This window comes from Oryx dammah, unplaced genomic scaffold (assembly GCF_014754425.2).
Source record: "Oryx dammah isolate SB20612 unplaced genomic scaffold, SCBI_Odam_1.1 HiC_scaffold_7, whole genome shotgun sequence".
NCBI lineage: Eukaryota > Metazoa > Chordata > Mammalia > Artiodactyla > Bovidae > Oryx > Oryx dammah.
Genome location: NW_024070191.1, coordinates 33161153 through 33178505, shown reverse-complemented (window position 1 = coordinate 33178505; position 17353 = coordinate 33161153). Strand labels below are relative to the sequence as shown.

Sequence of the window (17353 nt, the reverse complement as noted above, 5' to 3'; positions counted from 1 at the left end):
AAAATGTACAGAAACCAACACTATGGCAATAGCAAATCCTTCCTAGTCAAACATTACTTTTTTTTTTATGGGCAAGGGTTCCTTTTATTTAATTATTTTTAATATTAATTTATTTATTTTAATTGGAGGCTAATTACTTTACAATATTGTAATGGTTTTGCCATACACTGACATGAATCTGCCATGGATATACATGTGTTCCCCATCCTGAACCCCCTTCCCACCTCCCTCCCCATGTCATACCTCTGGGTCATCACAGAGCACCAGCCCCAAACACCCTGTCTCATACATTGAACCTGGACTGGCAATTCATTTCACATATGATAATATACATGTTTCAGTGCCATTCTCCCAAATCATCCTACCCTTGCCCTCTCCCACAGAGTCCAAAAGACTGTTCTATACATCTGTGTCTCTTTTGCTGTTTGAAAGTAAATAAATTATATTCAACAATCAAAAGACACAGTAGATGGATGGACTAAAAACAAGACAACTATATGCTGCCTACAAGAAACTCATTTAAGCCTTCAGGATACAAATACACAAAAAGCGAAAGGATGGAAATAAGTAGTCCATGAAAATGGCAAAGAGAGCAGGGAGGGCACACTTCAGTTCAGTTCAGTTGCTCAGTTGTGTCCGACTCTCTGCAACCCCATGAACCGCAGAATGCCAGGCCTCCCTGTCCATCACCAACTCCTGGAGTTCACCCAAATTCATGTCCATTGAGTCAGTGATGCACATTAATATCTGATAAACTATCAGATAAAATCAGATAAAATATCAGAGGGCACACTAATATCAGATAAAATAGACTTTAAGTCAAAAATTCTCACAAAAGACACAGAAGGTTATCATATAATGATAAAGAGATAAATTCATCAAAAGGATATAACAATTACAAATACACATGCACCCAACCTTAGAATACCTAAATATGCAAAGCAAACATTAACAGAACTAAAGATAGAAAGTCACAAACACAGTAATAATAATAGGTGACTTCATTACCACACTTTCAATATTGGCTAGATCATCCATAACAGAAAAATCCATAGCAAAACACTAGATTTGAACAACATTACAGATCTAATGGGCCTAACAAACATACAGAGAACGTTCCATCCAGTAGCACCAGAATACACATTCTCTTCAAGTACATGTAGAACATTCTCCAGGATAGAGCACAGGCCAAAGGCAAGTCTTAAAACATTTAAAAAGACTGAAATCAGATCAAGCATCCTTTCCAACTTGAAGAAACAACCAAGCTCAGAGTTAGCAGAAGGAAGGTAATAATATATATTAGAGCAGAAATAAGTAAAATAGAGATTTGAAAAATGATTTAAAAAATAAATCAAAGAAAACTAAGAGCTGGTCTTTTTGAGAAGATAGAATTGGCAAACTTTTAGCTAGGCTAACAGAGGGGAGAAAAGAGACAATTCATAAAATTATAAATGAAAGAGGAGGCGTTACAACAGATATCACAGACATACAAGAGATGATAAGAGAGTATAATTATATACCAACAAATTTTATAAACTAAGAGAAATCTAGAAATAACCTTCCAAGATTGAATCATGAAAAATTTGGAAATCTGAACAAACCTATAATGGGCAAAGACACTGAATTAGTTATCAAAGACCTCCCAAGAAAGAAAAACCTGGGATGATCTGACAGCTTCATGGTTGAATTCTATCAAACAGTTAAAGAAAAATTAAGGCCAATCCTCCATAATCTCTTAAAAAAAAACTGAACACTAGAAAACATTTTCAAACTCATTTTGCAAGACCAGAATTACCCTCAGAACAAAGTCAGGCAAAGACATCTCAAGGAAAAAAAACTTCATGCCAATGAAAACAGATGCAAAAATTCTCAACAAAATACTAGCAAACCAAATTCAATGGCACACTAAAATGTTCATATGCCATCATCAAATGAGATTTAGCCCTGGGATCCAAGTTTGCTTGAACATACATGAATCAGTAAATGCAATATACTACATGAACAGAATGAAGGATTTAAATAACATGATCATCTCAATAGACATAGAAAAAATTAATATAACTTTGTTGATAACTCTGACAAAAGTTAATATATTTTCATAATAATAAAACTATCAACTTAGCTATAGGAAGGAATGCACCTCAACATAATAAAGGCCACATAGGATAATCCCGCAGCTAACAAGCCAAGGACTTCCTCTCTCACTACTCCTATTCCACTTAGTACTGAAAGTCCTAGCCAGAGCAATGAGGCAAGAAAAAGAAATAAATTACATTCAAATAATTTCTGTTTGCAGATGACAACATCCTATATATAGAAAAACATTTTAAAAAAAAAGACTTCACCAAAAAACTGTTAAATAAAAATGAATTGTGTAAAGTTGCAAGATACAAAACCAACATACAAAAATCAGTTGTTTCTTTACAGTAAAAATGAGCTATCTACAAAAGAAATTAAGAAAAAAATCTTACTTATAATAGCATCAAAAACAATAAAATGCTTAGGAATAATGTTAATTAAGGATATATAAGATCTGCACACTGAAAATTAGAAGACATTGAAGAAGGAAATCCATGATGAAAAACTGATTTTTCTTTGTGTCCTTTGTAATAAATAAATAATAAAACAATAGTCACAAGTATGCTATATGCTGAGTCCTTTGAGTTCTCTACTGATTCGTTAAACCTAGAGACAGTACTGGGGACCTCTAAGAAAGGACAGAATTGTCATCATAACAATTCTGAGTCTTCCAATCCATTCACATGGAGTATTCCGTCACTCACTTATATTTTTTTTCTTTTTCTCACAAATGTTTTAAGTGTATTTCTTTTCCATTTCTTTTGTTAAGAGTATTCCTGGGACTTCCCTGGCAGTCCAGTGGTTAAGAATGTGCCCTGAAATGCAGGGGATGAGGGTTCCATCCCTGGTAAGGAAACTAAGATCCCACATGCCAAAGAGTATCTAGAAAGTCTGAGTGCCTTAACAGAAGAGCGAAGATCCTGTGTACTGCAACTAGAACCCATCACAGCCAAATAAATAAATAAAATGTTTAAAAAGACTCTGCTTTAAAAAAAAATGAATATTCCTAAGTATTTTTATGCTGCTGTGAATGGGATTTTAATTTCATTTTCAGATTGTTCATTGCAATTACATAGAAACTCAATTCATTTTTGTACTGTGACTATGTATCTCATGATTTTTTATAAACTCATTTAATTGTTTTAAAGGGCATTTTTGGTGGATTCCTTAGGATTATTATATATATATGCCGGAGAAGGCCATGGCACCCCACTCCAGTACTCTTGCCTGGAAAATCCCATGGACGGAGGAGCCTGGTAGGCTGTAGTCCATGGGGTTGCGAACAGTCAGATACGACTGAACGACTTAACTTTCACTTTTCACTTTCATGTATTGGAGAAGGAACTGGTAACCCACTCCAGTGTTCTTGCCTGGAAAATCCCAGGGACCGGGGGAGCCTAGTGGGCTGCCGTCCATGGGGTCGCACAGAGTCGGACATGACTGAAGCGACTTAGCAGCAGCAGCAGCATTATATATATGCAAGATCATGTTATCTGCAAAGAAAGAAAGAGAGTTGCACTTCTTCCCTTCCAAATTGAATGTCTTTTATTTCTTTTTTCTTACCTGACTGTACTGTCTGAAGTCTCTAGTACAGTGTTTAATAGAGGTAATGGAAATCTGTATTCTTGCTTTGTGTTTGATTTTAGGGGGAAAGGACTCAGAATTTTGATATTAGTATGATGTTAGCTGTAGGTATTTCATAGATGCTCTGTGTCAGGTTAAGTTCCTTCCTATTTATAACTTGAAGACAATTTTACAAATGAGTGGTTATTACACTTTCTATTTTTAATTAATTTTTATTGGACTATAGTTGTTTTACAATGTTGCATCTTGTTTCTACTGTACAGCATAATGAATCAGCCATATGGATTTGTTGTCATTGTTCAGTTGCTTGGTCATGTCTGTCTCTTTGCAACCCCATGGACTGCAGCACACTGGGCTTCCTTGTTCTTCAACATCTCCCAGGGCTTGCTCAAACTCATGTCTGTCGAGTCAGTGATGACATCCAACCATCTCATCCTCTGTCATCCCCTTCTCCTGCTGCTTTCAGTCTTTCCCAGCATCAGGGTCTTCTCTAATGAGTCAGCTCTTTATATCAGGTGGCCAAATATTGGAGCTTCATCATCAGTCCTTCCAATGAATATTCAGGATTGATTTCCTTTAGGACTGACTGGTTTGATCTCCTTGCAGTCCAGGGGACTCTCAAGAGCCAGACATATCTCCTTTCCCTTTCAGAATCCTTCCCATTCAGGTCACTACAGTGCACTTAGTACAGTTCCCTATCCTGTACACAGTATGTTCCATTAGTTATATTGCTACATCATTTTTCTGCATATTTTGAAATGATCATGTATTTTATTTTCCTTTATTTAAATAATATGGTGTACTACATTAATTAAATCAATGTGTACTACTGAAATAAACCCCTCTTGGCCTTGGTGGCATTCTTTTCATATGTTCCTGGATTCTGTTTGTAATTTTTAAAGGATTTTTGCATCAGTATTTATGAGAAATATTAATCCGTAGTTTTCTTGTGAGGCATTGGTATCAGGGTAACACTGTCATCTAGAATGGGTTTTAAAGTATTTCTCTCTCTTACATATTCCAGGAGAGATTGTGGTGTGTTGTATGCCACACAATACACAATATACCATACACCAATACACAATGTTATCAAACATTATTATTTCTTCTTTAAATGTTTGACAACTTTCACCAGTGAAGATATCCGGATCTGGGCTTTACTTTGTGGAAAGATTTTAACTTCCTAATTCAATTTTACACTTGCCTATTCAGAATTTCTATCTCTTCTTAACTCAGTTTTGGTAATTTGCATCTTAGGAATTTTTCCATTTCACATAAATTGTCTAATTTGCTTGAATATACTAGTTTAGTATATTTTCTTATAATTATTTTAAATCATGTAAGATCCATATGGATTCTCCTCTTTCATTTCTAATTTTGGTGATATGTTACCTCTCTTTTTTCCATGGTCTAGGTAAAAGTTTGTCCATTTTTGCTGATTCCTTTTGAAAGAAGCAACTTTGGTTTCACTGATTTCCTCTCAACCATCATTATTTCTTTCATGATGCTGACTCTGAATTTAATTCTCCCTTTTTTGTACATTTATAAAGTACAACCTTATAGAATAGTTTCTATAAATATTTAGATATTTCAATATATTTAAGTATTTAAAGCTAAAATTTTCCCTCTAAGTACTGCTTTAGCTGTATACCTCTTGATATGTTGCTTTTTATTCAGTTCAAAATGCCTAACGTTTTAATATTATTTTTTCTTTGACACAGTGATTATTGAGAAGTGTGTTTTTTAATTTCTAGTATTTGTGGATTTATTAAATTCCCTTCATTTGTTGACTTCTAATTTAATTTTGCTGTCATCAGAGGGCAATCTTTGTATGATTCCAGCCTTTTGAAGTATACTGAGACTGGTTGTATAGCCTAGCATGTCCATCCTCAAAGATATGTATTATTATAAATAATACATATTCTGCTGTTGCTGGGTGGAGTGTTAAGTAGGTGTCAATTTGGTCCAGTTGCTTGATAGTGTGGTAAATGTTTTCTATATCTTTGCTATTTTTAGCATAGTTGTGGGAGACCCTAAGCCAGCCCTAGCAAAGCTTCATCCAGATTCCTGACCCATAGAAACTGTGAGGATAATTTAAGTTTGGGGATAACTTGCTAAGCAATAATAGATAAGTAACGTACCATGACCTTATAAAACTTGGCCCTCGTCTACATCTCTGACCCCTTCTGTCTTAGTAGGAGCCCTCCACAAAACAGGATTTGAGGCAAAACTTATAAGCTAATGCTTCATTAAGGTTTGGGAGACTAGATAAACAAAAGCAAAACAAATAAATCTAATTGGTACATGACCAAAGCTTAATCAAAAATTGTATGTACTTTTTCTTTCAGGGAGGTTTTCCCTGGAAATAATACATGAAACACTGCATCTGAAGTCAGTCTGTCACTAGAACTGAGCAGAAAACCATAGCCAAGCATATTGAGATTATCCAATAGACTCAGTCCAGTGTACCATCTCCTACCACATTGCTATAGCAAATCGAGTGATAAATTAAATAGTCATATTTCAATGAATTCTTACAGAGTTTTATTTCATTGCCTTTAAAACAGGAGATAGTTTACAAAATGTCTGAGTTGTCAACCACATTTTAGAAACATGTATAACAGTCTTCTTAAATAATCATTATTTGAATAGGCGTTTCTAACAAAAAATCCATATTTTGGAAATAAATATGAATTAGACATTTGTCTTTTAATCAGAAGCACTGAGCAGAAAAACATGGCTTAACAATTCTGGAGAAGCACATAAACAAGGGCCAATACACTCTTTCCTTATCCATCATTAAACTTGAAGAGCATAACACACCACTTTTATTCCTTTATTGAATTCCCAGTTCAAGATCTTTCTATTGCTTCTTTTTCTTGATTCTTTTACACAAATTGTTCTCTTTGTCATTTACATATTAACTCAAATGTCACTCCCTAGAGTGACATTTTCTGTTTGGCTTGGCTAAAATACACTCTCAGTCACTCTATTCTATTAGCTTACTTTATTTTTAAATCATTTATCATTAAACAAAACTGTATCTTTAATGTTTGTTTGTTTGAAGATTTATTCTCTGCAATACCCACCAAAAGACAGTGTGGAGTAAACTATTTCTAAATTAGTGAATGAATGCACAATTTCAAGCTGCAAACACACTGTAAATGCGTATCAGCTCATAGCACCACTTCTATTTCATCCAAAGTTCACTGACCTTTGATCTGTATATTTTTGTTGTTATTTTTTCTGTTCTTCACTGCTATACATTACTTTTAGGGTAGTAAAGTAGAGTGATGTTCAGCTGTCACATTTAACTGGAACCAATTTTTCTTTGATATTGGTTAAGAAATCACTGTGTTTTCAGTCCAATTTATTTTTCTCCACTTTTCCTTCTGCTCTAATCCTTGCATTTGACTCTACCTTCTCTTTTATAAGGCATTTTTAAATTAATTAATTTATGTATTTTCAGCTGCACTGGGTCTTTGTTGTTGTGCATGGGCTTTTTCTAGTTATGGCAAGCAGGGGCTACACTCCAGCTGGGGTGCATTGGCTTCTCATTGTGGTGGCTTCTCTTATTGTAGCACATGGGCTCTAGAGCATGGGGACTTCTGTAGTTGCAGCATGAGAGCTCTTGAGTTGTGGCACACAGGCTTAGCTGCCCTGCAGCATGTGAGATCCTAGTTCCCAGACCAGGGATCAAACCCATGTCCCCTGCATTGGCAGGTGGATTCTTAATCACCAGAGCACCAGGAAAATCCTATCAACTGGTGGGCTACAGTCTGCAGAGCTACAAAGAGTCAGACACAAATGAAGTAACTTAACACACACACACACACACATTTGTTAAGGGGTTAATATCCAAAATATATAACAGGTTCATATGACTCAATATTAAAAAAAAAAAAAAACAAGCAAGCAAGCAAACAACTTGATTTTAAAATGGACAGAGAGCCTGAATAGGCATATTTTCAAAGAAGATATATGGATGGCCAACAGGCACATGTAAAAATGCTCAGCATCACTAATCAGGGAAATGCAAATAAAATTTCACAATAAGGTATCACCTCACACCTGTCAAAATGGCGATCATCAAAAAGACAACAAACTGCAAGTGTTTACGAGGATGCTGGAGAAGGAAATGGCAACCCACTCCAGTGTTCTTGCCTGGAGAATCCCAGGGACGGTGGAGCCTGGTGGGCTGCCATCTATGGGGTTGCACAGAGTCAGACACAGCTGAAGCTACGAGGATGTGGAGAAAAGGGAACCCTGGCACCCTGTTGGTGGGAATATAAATTGTTACAATCACTATGAGAAACTGTATGGAGGTTTCTCAAAAAGTAAATATAGAACTACTTTGATCCAGGTTATATATTTGAAGGATACAATACCAGTGTCTTGAAGACATAGGTATACCCCCATATTCATTGCAGCATTACTCACCATAGCCAAGATAAAGCGATGACCTAAGTGTTGAGCAACAGATGAATGTATTCAAAGAAATGGAGTGGAATAATATTCAGCCATAAAAAAGTAAGGAAATCTTGCCATTTGCAGCAACAAGTAGGGAACTTGAGGGCACTATGCTAAGTGAAATAAGTCAGACAAGAGAAAGACAAAGACTGTATGGCCTCACATGTGAAAAGTTAAAAAGCCAAACTCCTCATATTGGTGGTTGCCAGAGGATGTGGGATAAAGAAAGTGGGAAGATGTAAGTTAAGGATACAAAATATGAACTATAAAATGGAGAAAATAAAAAAGAAAAACCGTCTAGGGATCTAATGTACTGCATGGCGATTATAGTTTACAATAATGTTATTATCTACTTGAAAGTTGCTAAGACTGTAAATCCTAAGTGTTCTCAGTATGTGAAGTGGAGGATGTGTTAACTAACCTTATTGTGCTCATCATTTCATAAGTCAAACTTACAGTGATTTGTTACATTGTATACCTTAAATAATGTTACATGTAGATTATATCAATAAACATGGGGGGAAATTTTTAAAGAAAAAATCATGTTCCTCCTCCAATCTTAAGAATGCATGCCATTTACCCTGTTCAAGAGCTTATTTCTTACTCCTTGGGATGCCAGTAGATTGTTCTGGGTGCTGGGCAATTTTCAGGGATTCATTAAATGCTTTTTTTTTTTTTAAAGGAATCAAATGGTTGTAACAGTATCTGAATGAATTCTGAAGGAACAGGGGTTTTTACCAGAATACAGTAAAGAGAAGTCAGACAATAAAAAAACTAATCTAACCTCCTGCACGCATGTGAAGTAGAATGATAAAAAAACAAGAACTGAATAAGGTTGTCCAAGATGTATGTTGATCACAGAGAAACCCCAATGGGTACAAGAAGGATTTGTAACAAGGTAAACAAATGGAAAGTCAAATCAGGAAAGAAAAAAGTCAGGCATTATGTACAGGAGAGTCCTGGATATGATAGATTACACAGTAGATTGAAGGGTGACAGGGCTCCAGTGCTGCTTGGACAAAATACTATAGGAAGGGCTAAATATAGTATTGAGATGTTTTCCATCTCCTTGAAACAAGTATCTCAAGAAATTTAATACTTAGATATTATAAAATACAGTTTGCCTCCTACCTCGCAACTCGATGAACAGCATTCCCCCGAACCACATACTGCATCATTTTTCTTGATACATAATCTAGCATCACAGCAGCCTGGATGAGTACACATCTGTAAACAAATGCTTTGTTACTCAATCATGTATGACTAGGTATAATCCTACAAAAGTGCAATACAAAATTTATTTACAAAGTCTAAGTATGTCCTAAAATCCACAGCTTGAGTAACTCCTTTCTTTATCTGAGACTTACTGAAATCAACATCTCATTCAGTAGTTTGTAAAAGAAATGTGTCATTTCACTACATTCAATATAATTTGAACAACATTAATACACTACTGTGGGGCCAAAACCTTACAGGAAATAGTTATTTTGTATCTTGTTAATGATCATTTTCTTATATTATCGCTTTCATAATAAATGTTTACATATGGAATGTCTCTGATGTGAAGCTGTCAAACAAAACCTCAAACCTCTGTCCCCTCAAAAGTGGTCCAGAAGCCAGGCTGGTCTACCCAGACCTCTGATTTCACTGGGAGCTGGCCCCATATGCATTTGCATTTTATAAGATTCAGTGTCTTAGATAAATTTTCCCAGTTATTTCAATAACAAGTTTGTTCTAAACTCTGCAATTTACCAACATTAGAAGTTTGAGTTTCCTGCTGAGTTTCCTGTCTTTTTCCTTACTGGTATTTTAGTTGGTATTTTCAATGAACAGCTTCACCACAGGCAGCAATACTATATTTTTAAAAGGTTATTTATTTCATATATTGACTCATGTAATCTTGTACTGACAGTTTAAATATACCTTTCTTAGCTTTATTTTCCCCTTACTGTCTCTTTGAATCAAAAGTTTGGTTATTCTTAGTTTGGGGGGTTTGTCTTCTTCAACACAACTGTATTTGCAAGGATAGACTTTCTTTTTTTAATTAATTTATTTATTTTAATTGGAGGCTAATTACTTTACAATATTCTAGTGTGTTTTGCCATACATTGACATGAATCAGCCATGGGTGTACATGTATCCCCCATCCTGAACCCACCTCCCTCCCCATCCTATCCCTCAGGGTTGTCCCAATGCACCAGCCCTGAGCATCCTGTCTCATGCATCAAACCTGGACTGGCGATCTATTTCACATATGGTAATATACATGTTTCAATGCTATTCTCTCAAATCATCCCACCTTCGCCTTCTCCCACAGAGCAAAAGTCTGTTCTTTATCTCTGTGTCTCTTTTGCTATCTTGCATATAGGGTCATCTTTACCATCTTTCTAAATTCTATATATATGCATTAATATACCATATTGGTGTTTTCCTTTCTGACTTACTTCACTCTGTATAATAGGCTCCAGTTTCATCCACCTCATTAGAACTGATTCAAATGCATTCTTTTTAACACCTGAGTAATATTCCATTGTGTATACGTACCACAGCTTTCTTATCCATTCATCTGCCAATGGACATTTAGGTTGCTTCCACATCCTAGCTACTGTAAACAGTGCTGCGATGAACATTGGGGTACACGTGTCTCTTTCAATTCTGGTTTCATTGGTGTGTATGCCCAGCAGTGGGATTGCTGGGTAATATGGCAGTTTTATTTCCAGTTTTTCAAGGAATCTCCACACTGTTCTCCACAGTGACTGTACTAGTTTGCATTCCCACCAACAGTGTAAGAGGGTTTCCTCTTCTCTGCACCCTCTCCAGCATTTATTGTTTGTAGACTTTTTGAAAGCAGTCATTCTGACCAGCGTGAGATGGTACCTTATTGTGGTTTTGATTTGTATTTTTCTGATAATGAATGATGTTGAGCATCTTTTCATGTGTTTGTTAGCCATCTGTATGTCTTCTTTGGAGAAATATCTGTTTAGTTCTTTGGCCCTTTTTTTTTTAATTGTATCATTTATTTTTCTGGTATGGAGCTGCATGAGCTGCTTGTATATTTTTTAGATTAATTCTTTGTCAGTTGCTTCATCCACTATTATTTTCTCCCATTCTGAAGGCTGTCTTTTCACCTTGCTTCATTTGGCAAAAGCTTTTAAGTTTAATTAGGTCCCATTTGTTTATTTTTGCTTTTATTTCCAATATTCTGGGAGGTGGGTCATAGAGGATCCTGCTGTGATTTATGTCAGAGAGTGTTCTGCCTATTTCTTCTCTAGGAGTTTTATAGTTTCTGGTCTTACATTTAGATCTTTAATCCATTTGAGTTTATTTTTGTGTATGATGTTAGAAAGTGTTCTAGTTTCATTCTTTTACAAGTGGTTGAGGAGTTTTCCCAGCACCACTTGTTAAAAGATTATCTTTTCTCCATTGTATATTCTTGCCTCCTTTGTCAAACATAAGGTGTCCATAGGTGCGTGGATTTATCTCTGGGCTTTCTATTTTGTTCCACTGATCTATATTTCTGTCTTTGTGCCAGTACCATACCATCTTGATGAGTGCAGCTTTGTAGTATAGCCTGAAGTCAGGCAGGTTGATTCCTCCAATTCCATTCTTCTTTTTCCAGATTGCTTTGGCTATTTGAGAGTTTTTGCATTTCCATACAAATTGTGAAGTTATTTGTTCTAGTTCTCTGAAAAATACTGTTGGTAGCTTAATAGGGATTGCATTGAATCTGTAGATTGCTTTGAATAGTATACTCATTTTCACTATATTGATTCTTCCAATCCATGAGCATGGTATATTTCTCCATCTATTTGTGTCATCTTTGATTTCTTTCACCAGTGTTTTACAGTTTTCTATATATAGGTATTTTGTTTCTTTAGGTAGATTTATTCCTAAGTATTTTATCCTTTTTGTTGCAATGGTGAATGGAATTGCTTCCTTAACTTCTCTTTCCCTTTCTTAAGCAGAGAATGCTCTGGCTATTTCTAAATGTTTCCTTTTCCTCTCCTTCTGCCAGAAACATAAGACTTTTCTCCAGTATTCACTGTAACAACCAGTTCAAGTTTCTGGAGGTAAAGTGTGAGGGCCTTCCTATGACTCTGTTCCCAAGGAGTTTTAAACTATGAGTTCACATTAAGCCTCCAGAAATTTGTCAATTACAGTTCAGGTTTTCCTATCCAGATGTTGATTCCCAAAAGGTTTTAGCTTGTGGGTTACTACTCCAGTAGTTGTGATTCTCTGCATTTACCTGTTGGTTTTTCCAGTTTGGGTGGCAGTTGTTTACTCTGTGACCTCACTTCTCTGATGGATGTGAGAGCTTTTTACTTGTTGCAAAGACTAAGAAGTGACTTCTAAGCTTCTCACATGTCAGACTAGAAATCATAATTCTTATCTTTTGATGTAATTGAATAGAGTCCTTTAATTGGCTTTTGATATACACAGATATATATAGTGCATATGTATGTTTGAACATATATGAATTATAAATGTTTTCTTCTATTTCAGACTCTAGCATTTTATTTTTCTTAAAAGAGCCTGAAAGAAAAAGTTTCTTCCAATAAACTTGATGGAATTCAAATCACATTGTTTTTCTTTAAAACCTCATTCTTATTTGCCTTCTCTTAAGAATTTTTTGCCTATCACAAAGTCAGAAAGACTGTCTCCTATGTTTTATTCTAAAAGCTTTAGGATTTTTGCTTTTTTATATTTAAAGTATTTGATCCATTTCAGTTAGTTTTTCTGTATGATGAGATATCAACGTTTATTTTATGTGCATTGATTTCTAGTTCATGTGTTACTTTTGTTGGAAAGATTTTCACCCATTGAACTGCCTCAATATACCGCAGAAAATCAATTAACCATGTAAACGTTTTATATATGGATTCTCTGTATGGTTTCATTAAGGGATATATTTATGCTTTGGCCAATACCATATTGTTTTACTACAACTTTATAAACAGTTTTGAAATTTTTCAGAAAATTAGTGTATATGCTCCATTTTTGTTCTTTTGCTTTGAATGTTTTAGGCTCTGCTTTTCCAGATACATGTAGTATTAGCTTGTAAATTTCCACAGAAAGATGGTGGAGTTTGGATTGGGATTATGATACAGAGCTGACATCTTAACAATACTGTATCTCCCACTCCATGAAAGTGGGATATGTCTCCATTTCAATCTTTCATTTATCTGAGCAATGAAAGATTTTACTGCACAGCTCTTGAATGTATTCTGTTAAATTTATCTCTGTTTAATGTTTTTAAGACAATGTATATGGAATTGCATGTTTTAGTTTATTTTCCATCTGTTTATTGTTTTTACATAGAAATCTATGGAATTTGGTTCATTTGCATTCATTAATTAGCTTTAGAAGCCTTTAGGAGTAGATTGTTTAGGAATCTCTACTCATGTGGCCCAGTATAATTTGACTAAAGGCAAGCTTAATCTTTCTTTTCATTCATGTGAGTTTCTTTGTCTTGCCTTACTGCAATGGCAGAAGCACCCATGCAGTGTTAAAAGGAAAGAGGAAGAATCAATCTTTTTATCTTGCTCCTCATATTAAGGAGAAATAATGGATCTTTCACCAGAAAGTGTGATAATAGTTGCAAGTTTTTAAGAGATGTACTTCATTAGAGTGGGGAGGTTCTCTTCTATTGGTGGAGTGCTGAGAGAGTTTGTAATGAATTGCTGCTACATTTTCTCAAGTGTTTCTTCTTCATCTACTCTGTGATTGTGGTAAATTGCATTGAATGCCTTTCAATTATCTTGATGAATATTGCAAGTGCACTTAAAAAGAATGTCTAAATCTAGCTGTCTAATACATTGGCCTATGTTAAGTCGCTTTAGTCGTGTCTGACTCTTTGCAACCCTATGGATTACAGCTTGCCAGGATCTTCTGTCCAAGGGATTCTCCAGGCAAGAATACTGGAATGGAGTTGCCATTTCCTCCTCCTTTATTTATTGGGCTATAAATATCAATTATATTAAGGTGGTGGATAGTAATGTTCAGGTCTTATACACCCTTACTGATTTTTTATCTAGTTCTATAAATTACTGACAGATATGAAGTAAACCTCCAAATATGATCATTTATTTGTCACTGTATTCCTTTAGTTCTATCAGTAATTGCTTCAAGATATCCAAAGATTTAATATATGTGTAAATTATGATATGTTTTTCACATATTTTAAACATATATATATATGACCATATACACTTATTATTGTTATGTCTTCCTTATATACTTTTTATCTTTTTGAAGTATTTGTTAATGTTGATGTCACTGTCATTGTTCAGTCACTAAAAGTCATATCCAGCTCTTTGCAACCCCATGGACTGCAGCATGCCAGGCTCCTCTGTCCTACACTATCTCCTGGAGTTTGCTCACATTCATGTCCATTGACTCAGTGATACTATCTAACCCTCTCATCCTGTACTGCCCCCTTTTCCTTTTCCCTTCAGTCTTTCCCAGCATCGGGGTCTTTTCCAATGAGTCAGCTCTTCACATCAGTTGGCCAAAGGACTGGAGCTTCAGCTTCAGCATCAGTCCTTCCAGGACTGAATATTCAAGGTTGGGTTTTTTTAGGATTTGCTGGTTTGATCTCCTTTCAGTTCAAGGGTCTTCTCCAGCACGACAATTTGAAAGCATCAATTCTTCTGCACTTGGCCTATTTTATGGTTCAATTTTCAGATCCACACATGACTACTGGAAAAACCATAGCTTTGACTATACAGACATCTGTCAGCAAAGTGATGCCTCTACTTTTTTATGCTCTCTAGGCATTATTATATATTTTTTCATTTTTTGTATTTAAAAACTAAATATATTTGGCTGTCTTATATTTACTGTTTCCCTGTTATATTCTTTTCTGCTATTTTACTTTCTTCCTTAGAAGGCATTTGGGCTTAAAATATAATCCTTACAGATAGCATGTAATTTGTTCTTGATTTTTATTTAGCCAGACAGTTTCTGCTTTTATTCAGATTTGGGCCTATTTATGTTAATTATTAATAAATCTGTATGTCAGTCTGTCATTTTGCTGCTTATTTCTTATTTGTCTCATCTTGGTTTTGCTCCATGATTTGCTTTATTTTGTGTTCATGAACTATGATTAGTATTTTATTTTAATTCTTCTATTGGCTTTTTATATGCTTTTGCATAATGTTAAAATATTTGCTCTAGGATTTACAGTAAGTATCTTTAAAATACTATAATCTATATAGAGTTAATACTGATTTCTTTCAGATAAATTATAGAAACCTTGAGCCAGTTTATTTCAACTCTTCCATCTTTAGTGCTATCATAGTTATTATATAGATGAACATATGTAGAGATCCATACAGACACATATATATTCACATATATGCAGATACATAAATGTGCATCAGTCAGTTCAGTTCAGTTCAGTTGCTCAGTCATGTCCGACTCTCTGCAACCCCATGAACCACACACGCCAGGCCTCCCTGTCCATCACCAACTCCCGGAGCTTACTCAAGCTCATGTCCATTGAGTCGGTGATGCCATCCAGTCATCTCATCCTCTATCATCCCCTTCTCCCCCTGCCCCTAATCCCTCCCAGCATCAGGGTCTTTTCCAATGAGTCAACTCTTTGCATGATGTGGCCAAAGTATTGGAGTTTCAGCTTTAGCATCATTCCTTCCAAAGAAATTCCAGGGTTGATCTCCTTCAGAATGGACTTGTTAGATCTCCTTGCAGTCCAAGGGACTCTCAAGAGTCTTCTCCAACACCACAGTTCAAAAGCATCAATTCTTTGGCACTCAGCCTGCTTCACAGTCCAACTCTCACATCCATACATGACCACCAGAAAAACCATATCCTTGACCAGATAGACCTTTGTTGGCAAAGTAATGTCTCTGCTTTTCAATATGCTATCTAGGTTGGTCATAACTTTCCTTCCAAGGAGTAAGCGTCTTTTAATTTCATGGCTGCAATCACTATCTGCAGTGATTTTGGAGCCCAAAAAATAAAGTCTGACACTGTTTCCACTGTTTCGCCATCTAATTCCCATGAAGTGATGGGACCAGATGCCATGATCTTCGTTTTCTGAATGTTGAGCTTTAAGCCAACTTTTTCACTCTCCTCTTTCACTTTCATCAAGAGGCTTTTTAGTTCCTCTTCACTTTCTGCCATGAGGGTAACATATACATACATAAATACATCCATACCCCTATATAGTGTGTATATATGTACATCATATAGTGTCAAAAGAACTCTTTTGTTATCTATTGCTCTTCTATCATCTTTCATCTTCGCTTTGGTTTGATCTTAATTCTATGTTTATGTCTTCTACAAGTAATAGATTTCATTGTTAAATATTTTTAATTGGGATAATCTGTCAATACAAACATTTTTCTCCCTATAATAGCAAATAATATATTTTTTATTCCAGTGGTAACAGTCTCATCTTTAGATGTTCTTGACTGGTTTTGCTACTGCTTGTTGTTAAAGGCATATTTATTCACCTCCTTATACACTCTTTGTGGTCACTAATTATAGTATTAGAGCTGATGCATATACCAAAGAATATAAGAGGGCAATATTTGAAGACAAATATTAACTAAAAGATGTTTGCTCTCCACTTCAAAAATGGAAAAATGAGAAAACTTAAAGGCTTCCATCTTCCCCAAACAAGACTTTTTAAAAATATTCTTCTCAAAACTAAGGTATTCTTTACCTTCTTTTCCACCTCTCATTCACATGTATGGGAAATAAAATTTGAAAAAATTCCCACTAACCTGTTCAGTGCCACAATCACATTGTTCACCCACTTCCAATATTCCATTGCCACACACCCTCCTCTGTTTGTAAACTGGCTTATCAGGAAGGGTTTTATGAAGACATTCAATTCCAGAATATGCAGCAAAATATTTAAAGTCATCCAAGCTACAGGTGCTAAAATCCTTTACACCCCCAGATTGTCTAAAAGATAAAAACATCAATATGACAAAAATTACTGCTATATATATACACATTTCTCCCAATATATGATGCTTTGAAGAGAAATTTACAAAGCAATATTCTCATGGAAAATAATAATCACATATAAAATAATATAAAAGCATTTTTAAATTGCTAAGATGTTTAACACACTTTTAAAATTTCACCAAGAAAATTCTTGTAATAAAAAAAGTCTTTGGCCATTCATCCTGTTTTAAAGAAAAACAATTATTTACCTCTCCAATGATCCTTATTAAATATTTAAACA

General features: G+C 35.2%; 1 protein-coding gene across 1 annotated transcript in view; it reads right to left on the bottom strand.

Annotated features, from left to right (window-relative positions):
• The window catches only part of LOC120865695 (disintegrin and metalloproteinase domain-containing protein 5-like), an 81262-nt gene that overhangs the window by 10859 nt on the left and 53050 nt on the right, over positions 1-17353 (bottom strand). The window contains exon 13 of the mRNA XM_040243013.1: positions 16884-17067. Coding sequence (XP_040098947.1) covers positions 16884-17067 — 184 coding nt within the window. The remainder of the gene's footprint in view (positions 1-16883; positions 17068-17353) is intronic.